This window comes from Sminthopsis crassicaudata, chromosome 3 (genome assembly GCF_048593235.1).
Source record: "Sminthopsis crassicaudata isolate SCR6 chromosome 3, ASM4859323v1, whole genome shotgun sequence".
In the NCBI taxonomy this organism is placed as follows: Eukaryota; Metazoa; Chordata; class Mammalia; order Dasyuromorphia; family Dasyuridae; genus Sminthopsis; species Sminthopsis crassicaudata.
In genome coordinates, this window is record NC_133619.1 from 509,962,986 (window position 1) to 509,990,062 (window position 27,077).

Here is a 27,077-nt window from a genome sequence, read left to right on the forward strand (position 1 = left end):
AAGGAAAACTTTATATAAAAGATGGCATTTGAGAAGAATCTCCAAGGAAGAGTGAGATTAACTGGAGAATAGGTAAATAGGGAAGGCACTTGAAATATAAGGGACAGCCTTTGGAAAGGTATGGAGACAGGAACTGTAAGACTGTGTGTGTGTAACGAACGAGAGAGAGGAACGTAGCTTGGTTGGATCAAAAAGATTGGAAGAGAGTATATTGCCCAATGAGCTTAGAAAGATAGGCTGGAACCAAGTTATGTTTAAAGAGAATAAACAGAAGAGTTGATATTTAATTCTAGAGGTATTAGAAAGCCATTGGGAGTTTATTGAGTATTGAATGGTTTCACCTGCCCTTAAGAAAAATAACTTTGGTGGAAGTTTGGAGGATGGATTGGAATATTAACCTCAGAAAATAAAGATATAATTTTCTATATCAGAGAAAAATGCTGCACAATATAGTTTTTTGTTTAGGACATTGATCTCACTTCTCTAAGATTATTCTTGTGAGGATTATCAATTGCCACACATGGTTTCCACAAATCAAGATCCAAATAGGCTTTTTGGGAAGTCACCTTGCTGAGCTGTTTTTTTCTTATGTAAAATGGTGAAAGTCCCACATAACTTGTAGGCTATTCCCTGGGAACAACATACAATGGGGGAAGTCATTCCAATATAGATAAAATAGCAAATCTTTGAAATAATAATAACATTGTAATATTGAGAAAGTATTATTCTCACTAAAGCTATATAAAACAGGAAATAAAACTATGATAATCACCATTTTATATGAGAAAAAGTGGTCTTAGGGAGATAACTTCTCAGAAATCCCACTTATTATTTTTTTACCTTTATTTTGGTTCCAACTAAATTAATAACACTAATTCTTTCTGTTAGAATGTTGTAAAGTCACTAATATAGTTTTTAAAGAAAAAAAAATACATTCCAGAAGGTTATTTTTCTTCTCAAGTACCAATTGCTTGTATTTCATTTTAACAACTAGTTAAAAACAGAATCTTTTAGTGTTTCCAAATGTGTTTTGAAGATGTGCCAGTGATTTTGAAAATTGGCCTGGCAAACCTCTCAGTTAAATGGATAGCAATTCAAACCTTCATTATCTATTGCAAGGTTAAGTAAATTAATTTTAAAAACAAAATAAAACAAATATAAGTAAACAAATGATTTGCATGTGTCAAGTCAGTCCAATAGCTTCTATATCAAATGGAGCCCACTGCTTGAAGCAATAGGGTGAGACAATTCATCATGACATCATATATAGGTCAATAGTATACAGGCAAAGAAAAGAATCTTTCCTTTCCTTAGTCTAGTCCTTCATTATCTTGTCTGGATAATGAGAGTCAAGATTCTTGGCTCACTGGACAGGTAAGGCATCTGGAATTGTCTTAGCAGTGAAGCATCTGGCTTTCAGTTTGAGGGTCTAGGACTAATGTCCTTCTTGAAGCAACTGACATAGAGTCTTTGGAGGCAGCATTAAGGTAGAAGGGAAAGTCCTAGACTTGGAATCAAAAGTCCCCTGTTCAAGTGCTAACACAGCTACTGCCTCAGTGTAGCTACTGTCTGTGTGGGGCCTCATGCTCTCTCTCCTCTCTTTCAGGCAGCTTCCTCATTTGCAAATTAAAGGTTATTAATTAAACAGGGCTGCTGTGAGAATCAAATGAAATATGCACAAAAATGCCCTGTCATCATAAAGTACCATATGTTTAAATGTATTATTTTAAAACTAGAAAAAAAAGCACATTATCTATTCTTAGTTCCTAACCATGAACACAGTAAGTACTTACTTAATAATATTCTAGTCTCAGCCCAGGCTTTGCATATAGTATATGATTACCATTGATTTATGTTTGGCACAATATGTTGTATACAGTAGGTACTTAATTAATATTTAATTGAATAGTTATTGGCTGCAGAGTTTATTTGTTTGTAAAGTATTTATGTAACATAAGTAGCAAGGGTTAAAATGAAAATAAAAGGGTATAGCCTCAGTTTAATCTCATTAGTTTAAATGGAAAGTCTTAGGACAAAGGAATATAATGTCTTGTGCCTAAGTTTCTTTTAACTTCTTGGAACTGAAAGGTAAAACATATAAAGACAAAATCACATATTGGAGAACCAAGAATCTGGGATTTCAGAAAGCAATTTACAGAAAGGGAGGGTGACACAGCTGCTGAAGAAGATATGAAAGATTTGGATTCCAATTTGATTCCACATATGTTTATAAATAAATGGATCTCAAAAGCACAATTTTTGGAGTCCTAGTCTTACATGGTTAAAACTAGACATCGCAGGCATCAGAGGTTGCAGAGAAAAGAGTGGACAATGTGAATATGCGAACAGGAATCTGTAAGGTACAGGTCCCCAAGGCCTAACTAGCAAAGTGATACAGGAGTAGAGGCAGCACAGTGTAGTACAAAGAGGCCTGGTCCTGAAGGCAGGAGGTGGGGACCTCAGCCCCTCTCCAACTTGTCTCTGAGATTGAGGACAATTCTTTCTACTTTCAAGAGTTACAATTAGGAACGATGACCCTTGTACCATCACTCACGAAATTATTGTGAATAATATATTTTCTAAATTTTGAAGCACTAAGTTGTTGAGTTGTTTTTCAGTCAAGTCTGACTCATCATGAGCCTCTTTGGCATTTTCTTGGCAGAAATACTGGGGTAATTCTTATTTCATTATCTAAGCTCATTTTATAGACAAGGAAATGGAGGCAGTCTGGGTGAAGTGACTTGCTCAGGGTTATACAGCTAGGAAATGCCTATGACCAGATTTGAATTCAGATTTTCCTGGCTTCAGGCCCAGTGCTCTATTCACTGCACTAGCTGCACAACAGCAACATAGCCAGTAGTTATTCTTCATACTCCTGTGACTAATTTTTGTAGTTAGTTAAATGAACAATAAAACATAAACACACTGAATAAATTAAAATGAAAATATTAATTGCTGCTCACTTGCTATTCATTATTTCTTTCTGTATCTGTTCTGGTGTGTACCAAAAAAAAGAGAGGCGAGGAAATTAGAAGACCTGACTTTGATTGGTAGAGCCATCACTTAGAGGCACTGTTCTTTGGCAAATTAATAGCCTGAGCCTCAATTTGTTTGTCTACAAATGGAATTTTAGTAACAACTGCACTCCTTGGTTGTAGCAGGGTTATTGTCAGGCAAGGACTTTGCAACTTCTAAAGTGCTAAAGAATTAGGTACTTGATATCAGATGAGATGTCCCAAAAGTCACAGTGCAGTTTTAAGCCATTGCAGTTTAAAACTTTTCATATGTTATCTTATTCAATCCTTACAACAACTTGATGTGGGAGGCAGGGCAAAGTTTATATAACTGATGCTCTAAGAGATGTGACCTAAGATCTGAATCCAGGGGTCCTGTGATCAAATTCAGGAATTTCCCACTATTTACCACACCACTCTTCTTGGACAAAGATTATGTATGACTAAGAAATGTAATTAAAAAAGAAAAAACACCAGGAGAAAGAATGATTTAGAACTAAAAGCTACTTTAAGCAATAGCAGATCCTGCTCAGTTCCTGAATTAATCAGGTGATCCAAACGGGGCCATAATGTACTTGAATCCCATCTTATCAAATGCAAATACTTTTGTGATAACTGTAAATAGTACAATGACTGAATCCAATATTTGGACTGTTCATAAGCAACTAGTCATAAGGTTTAATTAATCATATGTCATTCTTGTTCTTTGGACAAGCCGAGGTCATATCCAATGCTTTATAATTTCATTCTTTTGTAAACACATATTTGTGTGTGTTCATACATACATATAAATCCATATATCTATATCTCTAGCACTTTAAGGCCAGCAAAGTATTTTTATATGATAAAAGCAGATTTCTTCAACAAATGTGTGAATATATACATATACACATATACATACATATATGTGTGTGTGTATGTGTGTGTGTGTGTGTGTGTGTGTGTGTGTGTGTGTGTGTGATTTGCCCAGCTAGGAAGTGTCTAGGGCTGGATTTGAACTCAGGAAGAGAGCCTTCCTGATTCCAGGACTGGCATTCTATGCATTGCACTATCTAGCTGTCATCTAATTCATTAGATTTATCTTTTTTTTTTTTTTATGTAAGGAGTGTTTTGTAACTGTTGTCCTCTTCGTTCTTATTAATATGCTGTTGAATAGAAGTGAAAGAAGACATGTGAAGAAACTGTGATTGGAACTGAGATCTTATCTGTATGTAGCAAGGCAACCTTTTTACCTTTCCCTAATCACTTCTCTATTACATTCGCCAAACAGTGGCTATTCCCAACCTTCTCTTTCTTCCTTCAGCCTCCCATGGCACTTCTTCCCACAATCATTTCTGTTCAGAACTTTGCCTTATACCTACCAGAAAAAGCTGAGGTCATTCACCAAGGTCCATTTCTCTTCATCTTGCATTCCTTTAATACCACTATTATCCTACTATTTCCACTATACTGTTCATTAATATTGTCTTACTATTTCCATCATTTCAGTATTTACTAATAAGGTATTTTTCCTTTCCAAAGTCAATCCTTGTACATGCCTATGTGAGTTCTCTCTTCTGTAACAAATTGCCACTTCTATCGACCTCACTTTCTCTGTAATCTTCCCTATTGCTTACAAACATACTCACATCTTTATGATCCTTAAAAAAAATCCCTTCTTCTCTACAAGTTATATTCTATATCACTCCTCCACTTTTCAGCTAAACTTTTTGAAAGGCCATCTAAACTTGGTACTCCACTTCTCTTCCTTGATTTTCTTTTAAATCTTCTCTAATCTGGTACTCAAATATGTCATTCACTCAAAGCCATTCTTCCCAAGGTTACCAACCATCTCTTACTCCTTGTAAAAATAATCATCCTTTTTGACTTCTCTGAAGCATTTAATACTATCAATCACATTTTCTTCCTGGACATTTTCCTTTCTGGGTTTTTGTGATACTACTCTCTCCTAATTCTCCTACTTCTTGGGCTACTTTTTCTCCCTCTACTTTGCTAGTTCTTTGTCCAAGTCATTCTTATCAACTATTGTTGGCCTCCAGGACTTTGTCCTAGGATGTCTTCCCTTTTTCTTATCTAGGAATTGGACAAATCATAGCACAGACCAAATCTGGACCATAGCTTGTTTTTATGCGCTTTGGAAGGTCAAGAATGGTTTTTAAGTTTTAAAATAGTTTTATTGTATTTTTAAAAAATGTAAAAAGTCATTCTTAGATGGAAGCTATAAAAATAGGTTGACATACACATTTGGCTTGTAAGCAGCAGTATGCTGATCTCTGCTCTATACTATCTCTCTTGGCAAGCCCATTAGCTTTTATGGGTTCATTTATCATCTTTATACAGATAATTTCTGTATTTAACTTTAGTCTCATTGCTGAGCTCCTAGTTTCAGCACTAAGTGCTTATTGGAGATTTTGATCTAGATTTCCCATAGGAATTTCAAACTTAGCATGTCCAAAATAAAACTCATTTCCCTTCATCTCTTTTTAACTTCCTTATTAGTGATGAAGATACTAGCACAATCCCAGTAACATAGGTTTGCAACTTCAGTGTTATTCTTGACATTTTGTGCTGAATGAACCAAGTAATCAGATCTTGTCATTTACAACACTGCTCATGTATTGTATGTCCTCTTCCCTCCACTCACATGATCATCATTATAGTTCAGATCTTCATCACCTCTTGTCTGGATTACTGCACTATCCTGTTAGCTGATTTTCTAGTCTTTTTTTACTCCAATCCATTCTCCAAACAGCACTCAAAACATTTTTTCAAAGTAGAAGTCTGAGTATGTCACCTTCCTCCATCATCCCAATAATTCCAATGGCTCCCTCTTGCCTTTGGGATCAAACAGAAAGTCTTTTATTTGGCATTTGAAGCTCCTCACACTGAGTCCTTTCTTACCTTCCTAGTCTTATGCTCTATCATCTACACTTCAGCCACACTAACCTGCTGGTACTTTTTACAGATGATCCCACATCTCTCTGCCTTTGCATTCCATGCTTCTGCATGGAAAAGGGAAGACACCCAGGACAGTCGTGGGGTCAAACAATAGTTGATAAGAAAGATAAGATGCCTCTTATTCCTGAAATGTACTGCTGTAATTTTGTCCTTGGCTCTTTCAAGACTCTTAGTTCAAATCCCAACTTCTGTAGAAGTTTATCTATTTTTTTTTTTACCATCTCTCCAGTTTTAGTGTTTTTGCCTTTGAGATTACTTCCCATCTATTCTGAATGTTTCTTTTTATGTACCTATTTATGTACATTATCTCTACATATATCTTAGTATATAAGCTTCTTGAAGACAGAGATTTCTATTGTTTTCTTTATATCCCAGTGCTTACTCCTGTGCTCGACATAAAATACTTGCTGATTGATATTACTTATTAACATAACAATAAATACTGCAATTTACATTTCTGGATTATGAATGTATTTGAGAGTGCTGGGTGGTATAGCAGATAAGCCTACCAGGAATCAGAAGACTCCTCTTCCCAAATTCAAATCTGATTTCAATCACTTATTAGAAAGTCATTTAATCCTTTTTTGCCTCAGTTTCCTCATCTACAAAATGAACTGGAGAAGGAAATGGCAAAATACTACACCATCTTTGTCAAAAAAAAGCTCCAAATGGAGTCATGAAGAGTCAGACACAAATAAAACAATTGAACAATGACAATGTATTTGTGTTTGTCCCTATAAAACTGATCCTTTCACCTGTTTTGGCTCTTCACCTTCATCCTTTTCTCGCTCTTAAGTGTGTTACTTACTTTTAAGATTATATTACTCCCCTTCTCTTTGCTTTTACTACTTTCTTCTGGTGATCTTACCCAACTCTACAATTATCAATTTAATTCACATGATTTACAAATTCTTATCTCTGCCTCTCCTCCATTTTTCTCCAGAGTAGTAGTCCCAAAGAGTAGTTCCAATAAGTCCTCAAACTTATCACCTTTTCCTTTAAACTTGCCTTTCTTACCCAATGACTTCTCTCTTTTTATATCATCAACTTTCTATTTAATGAGGCTAGTAATTATGGTGTTATCTTTTATTCTTTTCTGCCAATTTTCACTTTCTCCCATTTCTCACTCTCTATCTCCAAACAGTTGTCAAATCCTACCATTTCTGACTTTGCAGTCTCTCTCATACTAACCCACTTCTCTTCATTTTTGCTGTAATCTGCTTAGTTCAAATTCAGGAGGTTTCTTATTGAATGAACTATTGTAATAGCAACTCTTTACTAGCTTTCCTCTTTCCATTTTATTCTTTCTCCAATCCATTCTCTACACTCTTGCCCAACTAGTCTTTCTAGCACACCACATTAATCCTATGTTTCTTTACTGCTTTCTGAAGAAAATTTAAACTCTTGATTCTTACAATCAAGGCCCTTGACAATTATCCAGCACATTTATCCAGTTTTATCTTCTACAAACCCCTTCATGTGTTCTGTTTCTGTCAAAGTAGATTGCTTTCCATTTCTCTTTCTTTATATTCTTCATGATTATGATCATACTGTTCACCATACCTAGAATAAACTACCCTTCAAAGTTTGTCTGTTTCATATTTCTTCTTTCAAGGTATAACTCAGATGCCATTCCATAAAGCCTCCTTTCACCCCTTCCCTGGAGATGAATGTGATTTATAAATATTTGTTGAATTTAATGTTTGTGGAACCTCTTTCTCTTATTAATAGCACTTTTCCTGGGTTTCCTATTTGCATACATATAATTTTTTAATATTTGTAGCAATGTCAAGCACAGTCCTTTGGGGCACTTAGAAATATTTTCTTTTTTTTAAATTTTTATTTTATTTTATAATTATAACTTTTTTTTTTTGACAGTACATATGCATGGGTAATACACTATGACCAAGTGGGATTTATACCAGGAATGCAGGGCTGGTTTAATATTAGGAAAACTATTAGTATAATTGACCATGTTAATAATAATCAAATTAATAAAAACCATATGATCATCTCAATAGATGCAGAAAAAATATTTGATAAAATCCAACATCCATTCCTACTAAAAACACTTGAAAGTATAGGAATAAATGAACTATTACTTAAAATAATGAGCATATATTTAAAACCTTCAGTAAACATCATATGTAATGGCGATAAACTAGAACCTTTCCTTATAAGATCAGGAGTGAAACAGGGTTGCCCACTATCACCATTACTTTTCAATGTAGTACTAGAAACTCTAGCCTCGGCAATAAGAGCCGAGAAAGAGATTCAAGGAATTAGAGTAGGAAATGAGGAAATCAAATTGTCACTTTTCGCAGATGACATGATGGTATACTTAGAGAACCCCAAAGACTCTGCTAAAAAGCTATTAGAAATAATTCAGAATTTTAGCAAAGTTGCAGGATACAAAATAAATCCACATAAATCCTCAGCATTTTTATACATTACCAACACAATCCAACAGCAAGAGATGCAAAGAGAAATTCCATTCAAAATAACGGTTGATAGTATAAAATATTTGGGAATATATCTACCAAAGGAGAGTCAGGAATTATATGAGCAAAATTACAAAACACTTGCCACAAAAATAAAGTCAGATTTAAGTAATTGGAAAGACATTCAGTGCTCTTGGATAGGCCGAGCGAATATAATTAAGATGACAATACTCCCGAAACAAATCTATTTATTTAGTGCTATACCAATCAGACTTTCAAGAAACTATTTTAATAACCTAGAAAAAATAACAACAGAATTCACTTAGAAATATTTTCAATTGAACTTATGTTAGAGACTATTCTTTCACACAACTTTGCCTTAGATTTTTATATAAGACAAAGAATTTTTTAATGCTTGTTTTTACTCCTTTAATCATCTCTCCTACCTGTCTTCCTTCTCCCCTCTCTGCCATGCAGACAGAACAAAGTTTGTATTCAGTGAATATCTACTGAATAATCACTGATTTAGAACAGAAACCTTTCCTTTTCCTCCTCCTTCTCTCTTTGTGTGTGTATATATGTTGTATGCATATATATTTATATACACATATCTGTATTTATAGATATCTTTCAATTCCTGAAAACATTGTGAAGTGGGGGGGTTTAAGCCATCCAAATAAACAATGAGAATTGGTAGTTAGCTCCTCTGGGTAGTGCACAAGGGAATGGGTCAGAAGAGATGTCTCACCTCTGCCTTACGAATACTTTCTCTGGCTTCATCTATCTTCTGTTCCAGTTCTGCTCGGTTTTGTTCTGATACAGCAACACCATGACATTCTAACTCTTCCAGGGCCTATAAAACAAAACAGGAAAAGCACAAACATTTTGTTATATAAAAACTTGGTATTCATATAAGAGAAAAAGCTCATTAAATTAACAATTAAGCATCTCTTTTAGGTTGAACAAAATTTCCCCCCACAATATAATTAGATGTTTATTCTGTCAAATTTTACATTATTGTCTAGAAACTAAAGCCTGATGGGATTTTGAAAATTTCAAACAATGCACCTCCGACTATTAGATACTTTCAGAAATATCTGATCACCTTACATGCAAATAGATGTGGGATTAAGTAATCTGGAGAGAAATTTTTTTTTTCTATTGGGTCTTCTTGCTTCTGGAAATGCCACAGTTATAAGCTCTGGAGCTAAGGGTATATGTCTTTCCAGTACAGAAAACACAAAATCAGGGCTACTTACTGAAGATGTGGGTGAAGGTAACACCTGCTGGTTCATTTGAGGGTGTTAGGTTAAATTTAATAATATAATTATTAGGTTAAATTTAATAATATAATATATAAGATGAAATTTATGTTTAGTGCCTTTGTTGCCCCTTTTTCCCTCTATGTAGTTTGTTGTATATTCTGTATTGTTTTGGCTGTAGTCTTTTCTCCCATTTTCCCCTCTTCCCCCAATCAAAATCTGATCTTAGGTAATGATTGTCAACATTTTAGTGTAAATCAATAATGATCTTGTCATTCCCTTTTCCAGAGATATACGAAGCTTCAGTTTTCTCATAACTTATATTCTTATAGTACTTTAAGAATTACAGTATTGCTTTCCTCATAACATGCAATGTTTTTAGTTCTGGATGCTACTTTTAGGAAGAACACTGGCAAGCTGGAGCACATTCAGAGGAAGACCTGGTGAGATTTTAGAGAACATGCCAGAATGAGTGGTGGAAAGAAATGGGGATGTCTGATAAATGAGAGAAGAGAAATGAAGGCTATTTTTAAGTATCTAAAGAGCTAATTTTTAGAAAGCCTGTCATTAACCTTTTTCTATGTGGCCCCCCAAACAGATATAAGTTTGATATAATGAAAATCTTCTTAATACTTAAGAGCTGCCCCCAGCATGGAATGGACTGCTTTGAGAGGAGCGTGTGTGTCTTTTTTTTTCATAGAGCCTTCAAACAGAGGATGGATGGCTCTCTACTGGGGATGATGTAGACGGTATCCCTAGAATGATAGCAGAGTAGTTAGACTGGATATCTTCTCCAATCTACAGAGCTCCTAGTTCAGCTTCTATGAATGTGTGTGGTTCAGGTTTCCTTCAGATTCCAAGTCTGATGGTATTTACTTAGTAGAACTTCTTGGGGGAATCACTGGGCCTTCAATTTCCTTATCTTATATAAAGGGGTTGACCCAAATGCCAAGAAGGGCTTTTTAGTCACTTTGATCTTTTTATTTGAACTTCTCTCAATTCTCTTATTTAGAAAAAAAAATAGGACACTATGGGAAGAGCTTTGGATTTGGGGGTCAGAATATCTAACTGAATCTTGGCTCAGATATTTTCTCAGTATAATTTCTAAAGTCTCAGTATCCATATCTGAAAAATGGGGATAATATTTTTATTGCTTATCCCATGAGGTTGCTATGAGAGACAAAATTTTAAAACTGTGAACTATGATAGAATTGGAACTACTATTAGTCAAAAAATAAAAAAAGAAAAAGAAAAAGAAAAGAAAACGTACCTTCATTTTAGGCTATATGGAAAGACAACTAGAGTTCAGAAGGAGAGAGTCATTCTGTATTCTATATTAGCAACTTTTGAGGTTAAGAACTCTTCTTCATTTTCCCAAACCCTGAAATCCTTAGGATGTATGTAGCATTTTTTCTGGTGAGAGTCTAAGAGAGAAGGACAGCAGCATATGGGCCTAAAGGTCTGCCAGACAAGGTCTGCTGTTTAGGAACTCTTTTTCTACATGTTCCATCATGGTGGAATGGAGAAAGCCCTGGGCTTGGAGTTAGAAGACTTGGGTTCTAGTTTTCTCTTCTACTTACCTATGGTATAATCTTGGGCAAGTTATTTAACCTTTCTGGGCCTCAGTTTCTTCATCTGTAATTCAGGGATAGTAATGCCTAGGCATCTCACAGAGAGTAGAAAAAATCAAATAGGAATGCATGTGAGAGTAATTTGTAAAGTGTGATGTAAGAATTATCATTATCATCATCATCCTGGTAAAAATTCAGATTCTTATTTGGAGCTGGTATAATTTCTGAGGAAAATAACTAAGTATAGGGAAAAAAATATAAAGTGTGGAGATCAACCTTGAGAGCAAATTTTTTCATGAACTAAAATAATATCCAAGAAGCTGTGTTTCTAAAGACACAATTTCAGTTGGGCATAAAAGGCAAACCTTTATTCAATAGATTCAGAACAATTTTATCAGTCAAAAGAAGATACTAAGCCATCAGCAGGCTTTTAAAGGTGTTCTTTGACTGAAAGATGAATTGATGTGTTACTTTTTTTTTTTTTTTTTTTACTGGATTTGAGATGTTTCCAGGATAAGGGAAAAGCTGATAACTTACAACTGTAACCTATTTTTGTCCTTGGAAGAAATAGCTATGCTCCATTGATAATTGAAAACCAGAAAAAAGATGGCTGTATGGTACAAACAAAACAACTCCAAAAGTTTGCATTTCTAACTGATAAGGATTTCAATTCGAGAGAAACTAGTAGGATATTCTCTCATGGACTTGATGGTTTCTAAAGTGACTGTAGCATTTGGCTTTGGCTAAATGTGGATTAGTACAATCTTTTAAACTTAGGGCCAAACACTAATGCCAGACAGTAGTTTCTCAGAGTGCTTAGCAACTCTATCACAGAACAGGGATAGCTGGCATAATCTTCCCTGGAATGATGAGTACACATGATTATCCTTGTGTCCTTCAGTTTGATTTCTCCTGTCACCATAACTTGAAAACAAACAGAGATTCAATTGAAGGGTGAGGGATGACTCCCTTTTGGTCTTCTTGGTTGTCATAAGATACACTGTGTTGAGGTTGTTATTCTGCTAATTGCTCCAAGATGGATGCAATGGATGGATAGTAAGGGAAGGTTGCAATAAGGAGGGAAATGGTTCTTAAAGAGTAAGCCAGAGAGAAAGAGAGAAAACTATGGAGCCAGAATATGGACCAAATATAGTATTTTCTAATTTCTCCTCCCCCTTTGGTCTGCTTTTTCTTCCACAACATGACAAATATGGAAATAAGTTTAAAAGAACTGCACATATTTAACCTATATCAGATTACTTGTTCTTTTAGGAAAGGACAAGATAAAAAGAGAAAAATTTGGAATACAGAGTCTTACAAAATGAAAGCTGAAAATTTTCTTTAAATGCATTTGGAAAAATAAAATACAATTGAAAAAAAAATTTTTTTTTAAAAAGGATATGCCATGGAGACAAGAATTGTCTGAAACTTACATTTGCCTTTGAATTCCCACATGCATATGAAACTTCCTGAATATCTATATTCTGCCATTCCTTACAGTAATGAATAATAATAATGGGCTAGAAGCAGAATAGGCAGCTATGTGGCTCAGTGGATAGAACATTGAACCTGGAGTCAGGAAGGACTGAATTAAAATCCAATTTCAGACATTTGCTAGTCATGTGACCCTAAGCAACACACTCAACTTGTTTGCCTTAATCCCCTAAAGAAAAATGTCAAACAAATCCAGGACTTTGCTGAGAGAACTTCATGGACAGTACTGGCATACTATGGTCCACAAGGTCATGAATAAATAAACTAACACTCTCTCTCTGTCTCTCTGTCTCTCTTTTATATATATATATATATATATATATATATATATATATATATATAATAAGTCTAATATAATATATAAATTATATATATAATATATATAATATAATTATAATATAATATAATAATATATATAATAATATGTAATATAATATGTAATATAATATAATATATAAATTATATATATAAATATATATAAGATATATATCTTCTAAATCTAAATCTATGGTTCCACCATAATAGAGACCTTGCCAACTAGGAAAATTTTGTGTTCTATGAGCTCTTCAAATTCTAACATTTTGTTTTTTAAGTTCTAGGGTATCTTCCAGCAAAATGAGCTAATGATATTTAAGCCCAGCACCCTTTTTGAATATTGTTAGAAATGCCTTTGAGAAATTTTGCATATTCTTGGTTCTTCTGAGTAGAAACCAAAACTAAGGACTAATAAATTGCCTCACTTGCTCTCTTCCGATTTTTTTCTTTCTTTGAAAACTTCAAAATCTGTCTGGCTCTAAATTCAAAATTTTTTTTTGGAAAGTGAATGCACTGAACCCTGTAACATACCCTCTGGTTGTGGACGATGTTTTTGTGCTCTCGAGCCACTCTTGTAGCCCACTTCCGGGCCTCCTTGTTTAAGCTGTGTTCCTCTGTGGTCCCTGTTTCAGATTCCAACTGTCGACTCTAAAACATAAGAGAGAAAATATGGAGAAGAAACATAGTGATGGCTTGGGGAGATTAGGTCATTATTCCGGTGCTTAGAATGACCAACTAGATGGTTTCCACTGTCAGTCCTGACAGTAAAGTCAAGTCTAAAAAGTTTAGATGAGTCAGCAGAAAACAGGTGATTGCTTTCAGTGATTCTATCTCTGCCATTCAGGCATGGAAACTTTACATTCTAGCTTAATTTATTAATTTTTAAGTTACTTCTTCCATGTTTTGAGCATGAATCAAGATAAACTCATTGAAGAAAAAATTGTGTTTCAAAGCTGAAAGGCTTTGATATAGAAAAATATACTAGAATTAACAGGTCTGGATTCAAATCCTGATTTCAAAATAATAATACAATAGAGGTAGGATGGTTTAAGGACAACCAATTTTGACTTGAAAAATCTCATTTTTCTTGTATGCAAAATGGGGGTGATAATATTGGTATTACCTCCTTTGAGATACTTTATTTTGAGGAAATTTAATCTAAAGAACTTTTAAGAATTGTAGAGACAGTGATCATCCTTATTATCCCCATGCTCATGATTGCTATCATATTCTGATATAGCCCCTTGAAAATTCAAAAGAATTTATAGTATTTGATGAATTTAAAAAAGCACTACTTAATGAGTTTATCCAAAACCCACAATACTGATCGACTTTATATATATGAGTATACGTATACTTAAGTGGAATCAAACCCCAAGCTAAAACGGAACCATTTTAGTTTTACTTTGGTTTTTTCTGGGGGAGGTTGAAGTGAGATGGAAGAGTAGTAGGGAGAATGTGTGGGGTCAGGAGCTCTGAAACAAGTGCTGCAACTAAATTTGTGTCCCAACTTTGTCATTAAATCACTGAATTTTCATGACCTGAGTCCTTTCCTCAATATCAGTTCCTTCATTTTTTTCTAAATATTCTGTAATTTGGCTTCTGCCCTCATGATCTTACTTGCTAAACTCATTGACCTCTTTTGAATCCTCATCCTTCTTGATTTTTCTGCAGCATTTAACACTATTGAACACTTTTCCTTTTCCTGACATGATATAGTATGGTAATTATTAAGTGCCTCTACTCTCTATCAAGTATTATGCTAAACATTGGAAATATAAATAAGAAAAAGAAAGACAGTTTCTGCTCTCATGACACAATTAATGGGAGAAAACAATACAAAAATGAAGCTGAAAAGGGAAGAAGTGCGGATTTGAAAGAGTATAGGAAAAGATGATGGTATTTGACATGGTGACCTAGTAGAGAAAATCTGGAATTCAGCCTGAAGAGGAATGTGATGTAGCTGGTCTGGGCCCTGGAACTTCTAGAATGAGCCATACAATCAGAGGGAGAGGACACAGAGATGAAGAATACTTCTCAAATGTGAATTTCTAGACTTGGAGTGATGTTTCATAATAGAGAGACTTTTGGGTCATTGTAGAAAAAGTTAGCCTGGTGAAGAATGAGGGATGTGGTATACTATGGAAGAATATCTTTTACTAAAGAGAAATAAGACAGGGAAACGTAGGGAATATTTTCCATCAATAGAGAAAAATAAACTCATATGAGGAAATTTTGTAATCAGAGGGAGTAAGCATGAAGAAGGTATTATGTAAAAGTCATAAGAAATAAAAACCTAAGTTATCATCATTAAAGTAAATTTGACATGCATCCTTATATTTGGAGAAAGATTTCAAAGGATTTAGAGAAAGGAAAGGTAGGATTTTATTGCCTGAACTTCTATAGGAGGAATCAGCATAGGAGCCCTTAGCAATTAAGTTCTAAAGGCACAAATATAAAGAATTCCAAAGAAGAGATATGTAGCGAGCTGTCGTCTCTAGAAGCTGCCGGATCACTCTCTGGGAAGAGATCTGCTGTGTCTACTCAAATCTCTCCGACAGATTCTTCTTCCTGTAACGAACCGTTGTCTCCAGGCAGTTGCTGTTAACTCTTGTCCAAAGAAGTGACTTCCCTTCCTGCAGAGAGCCCCGTCAAGCCTGATGCAATTCAGAGTCTTTCTTCTTGAATCCTGGCTCTGAATCTCCTCCAGCTCTTATCCTTCTCCAGGCCGATCTGCTCTCTGCGCTCAGTGCCGTGTCTTTTATCCTCCCAGAGAATGGGCGTGGGATAATGCAAGGGCTTCTGGGAAGAACCACCCCAGCCAATGAGCTTGCCCCCTCTATCAAGTCAACCTGAGTTCTCACCTTGTAATTGTCCAGAAAACCTGAATTCTCACCTTGTCACTGTCCAGACAACCTGAGTTCTCACTTAGTAATCCTAACAACTCCCCCTTTCTTTTGATTTAGAACATAGGACAGTCATGACCTTGAAACATAAATCCATCAATATGGGAAGTATTACAGATAATTACATAAATGACCTTGAAACATAAATCCATCAATATGGGAAGTATTACAGATAATTACATAAATTACATAAGCATATAGTAACATAGTAACATAACACATGCTAGAAGTATATAACATAATCATAAATTGAAAATTTATAAATGTCCATAAGTCCATTGTCCATTAGTCTCATCTTGTGTGAGGAAGTCCAATGATTCCTGCTGGTTTTTAAAGTTCTTTAACAGTCTTCTTATTATCCATGCTCTTTCAGTGTCAGATGTTTCTTAGATCTTCTCCTTTATTTTGAGATCTTTCTCTTTTTCTGTCTCTCTCTGATGGACAAGGCGAATATGACTCGTTGGCACCCATCTGATTCCTTCTCCTGCTGAAGAAATACAAGCAAACCCTCTCTCCCAGGCAGTTAACCGCTTTCTAAATCTCTTCTCATCATCTGACAATTACATTGGAGTTGTTTGCACTGGGCACAGCCCTGTTGGTTTAAAAGGCCTGTATTCTCCCCAAGTGTAATCCATTTTTGCAATCTGATTGCCTTTTGACTGACTTATCAGGTAATCCCTTTCTGCCATGTGATTGCTTCTCTGCTGATTGATTAAATCAGAGTCCTGGCCTTCTAAAGGCTCTTTAGGTGTAACATCAGCTGCCATCATGCCCCAAGTCTTTTTTGCCTGGGGCCCTGGACCTGGGCCCCTCATCCCATTTCCCTGAATTATTCTACACTCTGATGCCCAATGGAATCCTCTGTTGCATTTTGGACATGGGGTTTTAGGTCTTCTCTCACCCTGTCTTCTCACTGTATCTCCAAATCTACACTGAGCTCTTAGATGTCCAATTTTTCCACATTGAAAACATCTCCGAGTTTCTCTAGAAGGCCCTTGCCAGGAGGGACCCTGTCTCTCCACATTCATCATTGTCTGGGTATAAAAAGCATTTGTTCCCACTGTAGCACAGCGTCTTATGATCTCCTCTAAAGGAGCATCTTTGTCTAATCCCCATATAATTCTTTTGCAAATCTCATTGGCATTTTCCTTAGCCAGATGTCTGGTCATTATTTCTGTAGCTGAATTTTCTCCAATAGTTCTTTTGACAGCAGTTTGCAAACGTCCCACAAAATCTGCAAAAGGTTCATTGGGACCTTGCTGTATTTTAGTGAAAGCCTCTCCCCGATCTTTCTGTCCAGGGAGGACACCCCAAGCTTTTATTGCAGCCTTAGCAATTTGTTCATATATTGTCATGGTATAATGAATCTGTTCTGAATTCTCTCCATACTGACCTTCACCAGCTAAGTGCTCAAAAGTGAATTGTGTGTTAACTCCTATTTCCAAATTGCATCTGACTTGAATTTTACATAACTCATGAAATTCCGCAAGCCATAATAAATTTTCTCCAGGTTCCAGACATGTCCTTGCTATGGATTTCCAATCATTCGGGGTTAGGACTTCATAAGACAAACCATCTAGTAACATTTTGACATAAGGCTACATCAGTAGCCCCATAAAGGGTACAACCTTTTTTCAAATCCTTAATTTTATTCAAATCTAAAGGTGCATATCTTCTCCTTTTTTTACCTACAGAGTCAGTATTTTCAATCACAGGATATGCATGTATAAAATCACTTATATCCTGTCCTTCTCTCTTAGCTTTAACCAATGCTTTTTCTAATCTTGTCATAGGCTTAGGCTTCTTCACAGGCAATTCTGTTTGTGTTTCTGCCTCTTCCCCTCTTTCTTCCTCCATCTCTGAAGGTGGGGTTGATGTGGGCCTGTCAATAATCTGTTCTCTAGGCAGGGTTGAAGCTTCTTCAAGAGAATCATACCATAATTCCTCATTTAAATCCTCTTGCTCTAGGGAAAGATCTTGATCTTTCCTTTTTTCCTCACACTTCCTCCTCTGTTCATTTTTTGAACTTTTCCTTCTCCTACAACTTGCTTGATAGTTTAAGGCTAATTGAACTATGTTGTAGATATAAAATACTTCTGCAGAAATTGAACGAGGCCCATTTTTTGCTTGAAATTCTTTCATTTCATATCCCACTAGCTTCCATTTATCTACATCTATCTTTTCTTCCTCTAAGAACCAAGGGGATGTGCATCTTAAGGCAGCCAAGAGTTTAGCAATCTGTACCCAGGTTACAAGTAAACTCTGCTCCTCAATTATGTTGATTATACTCTCTATAGTACCACTCCTGAATGGGGGTGGAGCTGAGGTTGCTTCTGGGGCTGGGGATGAGTCGGCTGAGGTCCAGGAATTGAATATAGCTAACATCTGCCCCATTTCAGCTATAAGAGATTCCTGGTTTAGCCCTTAACAAATTAAGTTCCTTATTTATCTATTAGCACGCTCACTTAATCTTTAACAAAGTTTCCTCGTTACTCACGGTTCTGGGTCAGAGAGACTGAGATCTAGATCAGAAGCTTTTCCACTGGAATCAGGACTGTGTCTGTCCCTGTTTGGGCGCCAAATTGCGAAGGTCTGGTCTAGCTCCTCTTGTCAGGATAAGCAAAAGTCCTTGCCCCACGTGTGGACGCCAAATGTAGCGAGCTGTCGTCTCTAGAAGCTGCCGGATCGCTCTCTGGGAAGAGATCTGCTGTGTCTACTCAAATTTTTAAGACAGATTCTTCTTCCTGTAACGAACCGTTGTCTCCAGGCAGTTGCTGTTAACTCTTGTCCTTAGAAGTGACTTCCCTTCCTGCAGAGAGCCCCGTCAGGCCTGATGTAATGCAGAGAGTCTTCTTTCTTGAATCCTGGCTCTGAATCTCCTCCAGCTCTTATCCTTCTCCAGGCCGATCTGCTCTCTGCGCCCAGTGCTGTCTCTTTTTATCCTCCCAGAGAATGGGCGTGGGATAATGCAAGGGCTTCTGGGAAGAACCACCCCAGCCAATGAGCTTGCCCCCTCTATCAAGTCAACCTGAGTTCTCACCTTGTAATTGTCCAGAAAACCTGAATTCTCACCTTGTCACCATCCAGACAACCCGAGTTCTCACTTAGTAATCCTAACAGAGATAAAAAGGGGAATTGCCTAAAGAGACCAAAGTGGACACAGGGAACTAACTAGCTAATTTAGATTTTTAAAAAGCCATGGAAAGAACATGGAGGCAACAAAAGAGAATGAAGGATGACTACAATGTGGCATGTCCTCTTCAAATAGTATCAGGAGTGTGAAAGCTGTACGTGCACTAAGGCTGGCAAAGAAATCTAAGGATAATAAGAGAGTTGCTTTTGTGTTTTTAGATACATTAGGGAACAAGGAGACTCATAAAAGGTATAAGACTTTTTTTGCAAGGGGAGAACAGGACAATGAAACAATGGAGAAAAGACAAAATGTTGGTTCAACTCTTTTTTCACTTTTGTAATTTGTTCCAGTAAGAATGATTTTTTGCACTGGGGAGGCCACAAACAGTTCTTAGATAGTCAATATAACCAATGGTATAATCTGAGGGCATGGACTTGCCCTTGAAGACCTATTATCCAGTTCTGATGAGCTAGACATTCTGGTAATGAAAGAACTGGCAGATGTGATTGCTAATATACTGTTAGTGACTTCTGAAAGATCAAGAAAGATGGAAAAGATACTGAAGGGCTGGAGAAAGGCAAATATTCACATTCTCAAAAATAGAAGTGAACAGAGGCTTCAAACTATAGGCCAGAAAAAAAATTGACTTCAATTCTTGGTAACATTCTAGAAAGTCTCCTTAGAGAGGTGTTAGAAAAGAAAGTGTTAATCACAAAGGTCTGAAATGGCATCACTGCAATGATCATACCAAACTAACCTCATTCACTTTTCTGGACAGAGTTACTATATAGTTGGATCTAATGATTTCCACAGATAAAAGTTATGTAGATTTTAGCAAAAATTTGGCAAAATTTATAATGCTATTCTTATGGAAAGATAAATAATTGTGGCCCAGATGATGAAATAATGTGCTTTTGAAACTGGTTGAATGACCAAACTCAAAAAATGGTCACTGATCATTCTATGCCAACTCTGAAGGTCTCCATGCATGGAATAGAAGATTGTCTCTATGTCATTTTATTAATGACTTGGATTAAGACATAGATAGATGGCATGATTATTATATTTGTAGATGACATGCAGATGAGAGGAATTGACATTTCTTCCTCCCCAATGATAAAAAATAAGGATGCAAGAATACCTTAACAGGAATCTAGAATACTAGGCCAAATTGAGTAAGATTAGGATAAATGTGATATAAAAGGCCACATGATTTTTGTAATTTATTTTCTTCATCTGGAAGATGGGGATAATAGTCCCTCTACTCCATACCTCATAAGGTTATGGTGAGGAAAGTATTTTAAATGTCTTAAATTGCTAAAGAGATAGTTGTTATTATTTTTTAATTATTTTTTAAAATACCAATCCTTCTGCTTTCCCTTACCTCTCTACTATCTACTTAAATAATGGGAAGAAGAAAATAGAGGGATTTTTGGTTTGAATGTAAATATAAAAACAAGTTTAACTATTATAGGGCCAAGGAACTTCTTCTAGTTCTGGAGAGAAAAAAAGATAAATGTTTTATCCTACAACCATTCTATTTCATTTTATGCCTCATTATTTTCATTTTGTTCATAATATTCAGAATTCTTTTATTCTTCTTTTTGACTAACCAAAACCAAAATGAAGTAAAACACACACACACACACACACACACACACACATTCCAAACTAAACAAAACAATGCAGAAAGATGATTGCAAATGTGGGTTTTAGAGTTTAGATAATATATGTTGTTCCCAACACACTAATAAGTCCATTCAATAGGTTATAAGGAAACTACAGAGAATCATAGCATTAGAAGGGACCTGAGAAATGATCACAGATTGCTTGCTGCTACAGAAACTCATTCCTTTACTTCCCAATATTCTTTTAGATGCTCTATATTTATAATTCAGAGTATCATAATCCTGGAAAAACAAAACTTAGAAACAACCAAAAATAGCAATGTAAAAACACATGGTATATATAACAGGATGAAGTATATTACTAGTGATGACTTACATAAGAGAAATGACATAAAAGAAGTTACTGAGGTCAGGTATGAGCAGAAAAGTCAGAAGGCTACTTAAGTTAGGGGAGAGAATTATAAATGGCCTGAAAGCTACCTTGCTTCAAGGTTAGTTCACATTCATATATATAATCTCTACTAAACTGTTCATTGTCTTAGAGAGAAAGAAGGGGAGAAAGGGATTAAGATAATTTGGAACCCAAAATGTTTAAAAATGAATGTTAAAATTGTTTTTACATGTAATTGAGAAAAATATTTTTTAAAAAAGGAAAAGCATTTGAGGAAACATACAAAAAAATTGGTGCATCTTTATGAAGGATTCATGGACAGATATGGATAAGAATCTAGTAGGTGGAGATGTCATGGAGGGGTTCACTCTAGTGGAGGGAGAACCAAACAGACAAAATCATATATCTACTAAACTATCTTACTAGTCTCATCTCCTCTAAAAGATTGTAATATCCATGAAAGGGAAGGCTTTTATTTGTGACCTCAGAACCAAGTACAATATACTGGATATAATAAGTACCAAAATATTATAGTAAGATATCTGTTGCATCAGACTGAATTTCCTTGTCCAGTGAGGAAATTAGAGAAAATATCTTACAAAGAATATATTCTAACGATTTGGCCATCCCTCTGTCAGGTAGAGGCTGATAAGTAATTTATATTCATTTCAGAGGATCATTTAATCTTACATGCATAGTCTGGAATACACAGAGGTATAGGCTCTTTAGCTATATCTTTTTTTTTTTTTTTTTTTTTGCTGAGGCAATTGGGGTTAAGTGACTTGCCCAGGGTCACACAACTGGGAAGTATTAGGTGTCTGAGACTAGATTTGAATTCAGGTCCTCCTGACTTCAGGGCTGGTGCCCTATATACTGCATCACCTAGCTGCTCTCATCTGTGTCTTCCAATCACATTGGAATAAAAGCCAAACCTTCTACCACTTTCATTGAATTCACAATCTGATGTTACTCATTACTCTTCTCCATGTACAGTATGCTCCAGTTAAATTGAATGACTTTCTCTCTCTTGATTAGATCTTCTGCATATCTTTAGTCATGATTTTCCCTGTGTCTGGAATGTCTTCTCTCCTCTTCTACTTTTAAATTCCTACCTATGTTTGACATCTCAGTCCAAATGCCACCTTCTTCCTGGAATCCTTCCTCCTTTAATAACAACCCTAGACAGTATACTCCATGAGGGCAGGGACCTGGTCTTAGCTAAGTTCTTGGTACTGTTGAATGAAGATACCATGAAAGAAATGACATCACCATCATCTGCTGTATCCTAAGACCTATGGGACTTTTCATCATATCTGTAACTGAAATTCCCATATGTGTTGTTTCTTCTATTAGAATGTGAGCTCCTAGAAAGAAGAGACTACTTTTCTGTTTGTCTCCTCAGCACTTGACATAGAGTTTTGCACATAATCAGTGTTTTTCATTCATGCATGCATGCATTTATTCACAATATAAAGTCTGTAACTCTCCTAGTGCCAACCACAGTACTCTCTATAGAAGACTTGCTTGATAAATGTTTGAGTGAATGAATCAAGGATCCTTAAAGCTCAGCTCTAATTAAACAAACACATCAGAGCTAAAAACAGGAAAATGACTGATTTCCAGAACTTTGTCAGCTTTTTTTTCTGCCACAATCTGTGATCTGTTATATGCAGCTGAAAGAAAGTGGAGAGGAAAGGGTGTCTCCCCCATATACTAGGAAACATTAAAAAGCTGGCTAAAAGAACTATTTCCCCTCAGCATTTTTTCCTTGATAGTTGTGCTTAGCTCAGCTTGTTGGAAGTGGGTATTTTCATTATTTTCCTTTCTTTCCCCAACTTGAAGTAAGGTAACCTTGCACACCAAATAGGATTCCTGATAACTGGCCCTGTCAATCTAGTCTTACAGCTGACAACTCAGCACACAGAATGTTCCTTTTTTTTTTTTTTTTTTTTTTTTTTTTTTTTTGCTTAGGGGACTGGGTGGAGGGAGGGACGTGCCCTTTCTTACCATGACTCTTTTAATGATTATCAGGTAACTTTCTCTCCATGCAAGGCAAAATGAAGCAAATTCTCCCACTAGAAGGAATAGGTCTTTTTTGGCTTTGCTCAGAGAAAGTAGAAATATCTGTTAACTGAGTTGTCTTGGGCAAGTCATTTCTCTAGGACTCAATTTTCTCCTCTCTAAAATGAGAGGGATGGACCAGATGGTCTCAAAGGTCTATTCCAACTCTGAAAACCTATGGCTTTGCACTACATAGCAAGTGCATAAAACCCAAAGACAATATGGGTCAGACACTTCAAACATATAGTACTAATCTAAGTCCTTAGTCCAGGTCCTATGAAATAAATTTTTTGGGGGGTGTTTTGGGCCATGGCTTAAGCAAAATTCTCTGTGCTTTTATCTTCTTTCTCTACTTAGCTGGGAATTTGCCCAAGGCAGGAAGGAATCATGTCTTAGCTACACTTTTAAACATCTATCCCTGTACTGTTCATGTTCTGCATAGAGCGTTGTTTAATAAATATTTGCTGAATTTGTGAATTAGAAGAGCAATCAAAGAATTCTACAGTCTGGCTTAGCCTAAACCTCTAACTTTATCTATAACTTTACCAGATAGATATTAACCTCAAAAGAATTTTATTTAGAATAGATATTTCACAATTCTATACATGGTTGGTTTTATGTGAAATAGAAAAAAATGCCATTTACCCTAAGTAATATAATAAATTAATTGTAGCACTAATTTCAAAAGTTTAGTATAAATCCAAAATATTCAATACATAAATATATAAATTCAATATAAAAACCTGGTCAACAGATTAAGAAAAGTAACAAATGGATGCCAATCATGTTTCTAGAAGCAGAGATGCCAGTTCCTAAGATATCATTGATGACACATATGAAATTTGAAAGCTCTTCCTCAAGTCAAGATCAGAGTTGGTCAAATTGGAATCTGAATTTCTACATGAAAATGATGAGAAGTAAAATCCCATAGCTGATCACATATCACAAAACAGGAGAAATTGGGAACTAACACCACGGTACATTTAACTACTTTCAATTCAGTCAGTGAATGGATTTTCTTCATGATTCACTGTTGTGTCTATGTTTTCATCCCCCAGTTCCCCAGGGGCACCCCACCCTGACAGATGCTCCCAAATCATGTACCTCTGCTATGGTCATTCTCATAGCACTGACGGGTGAGGGCTCAATATCCACCAGCTGCACTGCATTTAAACTCTGTCCAAGAGAAAGCCCAGAGACAGAGGAAACAGAGCATAAAGTTAGAGCTGCAACGCACAAAGGCACAAGGAGAGCAGTTAAGAACATTTAGTAGGAAGTAGGTAAGAAAAAGAAGGCTTAAGAAAAGTTAGAAAAGGGCTAACCTGGCCTATTTTTTCTGATGATAAAAGTCAGGATAATTTGCTTTTGGTTGTAATTTTAGTTAAAGCTTTATTTTTTTTTTAATCCAAAAAATACTATAGCTCCTTTCCCCTGCTCTTCTTGGTCTTCCCCCCTCACACTCACAACCAAACCTCCATTCCCTATAGGGACAATCCCATCAGCAGAAAGTAACAAACAAGTTGAGACCCATATTGGTGGAGAAGAATTATAATCAGAACCCACTGGATCTGACAAATCTATACAACAACTACCGGATACCTGGCTAAGTGTGAAAAATTTTAAACCTGCCTTAAAAGATGTAGCTAATGTGGTGGAATGGGGTCTAGATGGAAGGAAAATTCCAGGGTTTGAGTTATGGCCCAACATTTGCTAACTTATATGAGCCTCACTGCCCTCCTTTAAGAATAAGGATAATAATACTGGACTATCTACCTAATACTGCTGCAGTGAAAGCTGATGGAACAAAGGGAGATCCCACATAATGTTGTCACAAGATTATTTATGCAATATATCCAAATCCCCTGTAACATCAAGAAATGATATTTACTTGATCACCTGAGACACAAATTGGATGGATGACTGAATGGATGAGCTAGCAATGGAGCCCCAGTGTCAATGATTCCTTGCAAGGCCAACAGGTCTGCTGTTCTCTTTATAACACTGTTTCTACATAACTGATTCTTATAGCACTGTTTTTGTTTAACATTATAAAACTAGTGCAGAACTAATCAATAACTTAAGTAATGTGTCTTAAAGCACCTTGTTGAATGCAAAGCACTGTAAAAATGCCTGCTATAATCTTAATGTTAATTATTTTCCTTATGCTATCCAATAGTTATACATTGAATCTATAATTTCATCTATGTAAGGACCTCTTGTGAAGAAACTCCATTCATGGATGCAGCTTGAGACATACTCTACAATTCATTGTCTCAATAAGACATTGGGAGATTGAGTGATTTGTTCAATGGTTCATTTATAAGTAATATATATATGAAAGATGGGACTTGAACACAGGGCTTCCTAATTCTGAGGTCAGTTTCTCTCTAGTGTGTGGGAAAAGGTGAAGAATTTAATAGCACATATTGATCAGAGACTGTTAACTAAAGTAGATCAAGCCTATTAGGCCTCACTTTTGGCTTCTCCAGAGTCATGTAATTTTAGATAAGGCATAAACAACATTCCATTGTCCAATGTGGCTGAAGAAGCTGTATATCATCTTGTCTACTACATTCCACTGACCAACTAGGGGTACAGTAGACTTATGTGACCAATCACAACATATAGAGGGTGGGATTTTGGAGGTTCTTTGTTTGAAATGTATAAAGGCTGTAAACATTTTCAAGGCTCTGGCCCTATCCTGCTGTGAAATTTGGCTCGCAGACCAGGATGGGGTCCACTTCTCGAGATTTTAATAAATAATTCTGCTTTCTATGAGTGATCTCTGAGCAGTCAATTTGGGTAGGTCTTCTTGTCCCAAACACTACTATACCACAACTGCCTTGAACCATGACTTATTTCTTAGAAAAAGTTTGTTCTCATTCTCTAATATGTTTCAGAGAGTGAACCCAGGGATAGAAAGGTTGAGTGTAGTTCTTTTCTTTCAAAATCACTGCTCAGGTTACAAAAGAGGAGTATAGTACACAGTAAGAAAACTGCCCTTTAGACTCAGGAGACCTGGGTTCACAGACTGGATCTTAGTTTTGCTAACTATATAGCTCTTAGGAAAGTAACTTGCTTAAATTTTTTGAGCTTCAGTTTCTTTGTCTGTAAAATATTTATTAATATCTACATTACTCACCTCATATTTATAGTTATAAAGAAAATGTTTTATAGATTCTGAAGCACCACAGAAATAAAGAGTTATTTATGGTACTCTAATTGGACTGAAGAAGAGAAAGGAACAACCAGAAGACAAAGTTAAAAATTCATGAAGGCACTCAGTATTATATAATTTACTCCACTAATATTTAACCAAGGATTTTTTGGGGAGGACCTAAGACACAAAGTGTAATGTGTAGAACAAGGTGATTTTCTGTGAAGACTAATATTGTTAATTAATTATGTGAAGATGGTAGAATGAAAATTATGGGTTACATGCAATTTTTTAAAGAAACAATGTTATAAATGAGAAAGGAAATAGACACTTAGGGGAGTTAAGGTTGCTTGGACTCAAACCCATGTTGACTATTCAATCTATGTTTCAGATGAATGGATTAAAGCTATCACATTACAGCAAAGTTTTGTGATATGTTGGTGGCATTTAGTTTAAAACATAGGATCAAAGATCAAGAGTTGCAAAGTTAGAGGTCACCTAGTCCAACCTCTTTTATTTTATAGACAAGGAAACAGTCCTAGGAAGGGACAACATTATGCAGGGTATTTTATTTCTATCTGCTTAAACAGAAATAATTATGATATTTTCTGGGGTTGTTTTCCTTCTTGCTCTTTCCTTTTTCTACTTAGATTTTCAGAATTTCAGTAACTTTTTTGGGATTTTCACACATCTTAATAAAGAGCTGTTAGTTCAGAATAATAGTATCAGGACCTGATGAGCATTTT

General features: G+C 35.8%; 1 protein-coding gene across 3 annotated transcripts in view; it reads right to left on the bottom strand.

Annotated features, from left to right (window-relative positions):
* FCHSD2 (FCH and double SH3 domains 2) overlaps nt 1-27,077 on the bottom strand; it is a 372,664-nt gene that overhangs the window by 89,922 nt on the left and 255,665 nt on the right. For 2 of the 3 annotated variants that reach the window (XM_074304006.1, XM_074304004.1), the window contains exons 11-13: nt 24,279-24,350; nt 13,587-13,703; nt 9,162-9,266 (exon numbers count right to left, since the gene is read on the bottom strand). In XM_074304006.1, the coding sequence (XP_074160107.1) occupies nt 9,162-9,266; nt 13,587-13,703; nt 24,279-24,350 (294 nt within the window). The remainder of the gene's footprint in view (nt 1-9,161; nt 9,267-13,586; nt 13,704-24,278; nt 24,351-27,077) is intronic. The other variant, XM_074304007.1, reaches the window with a different exon arrangement.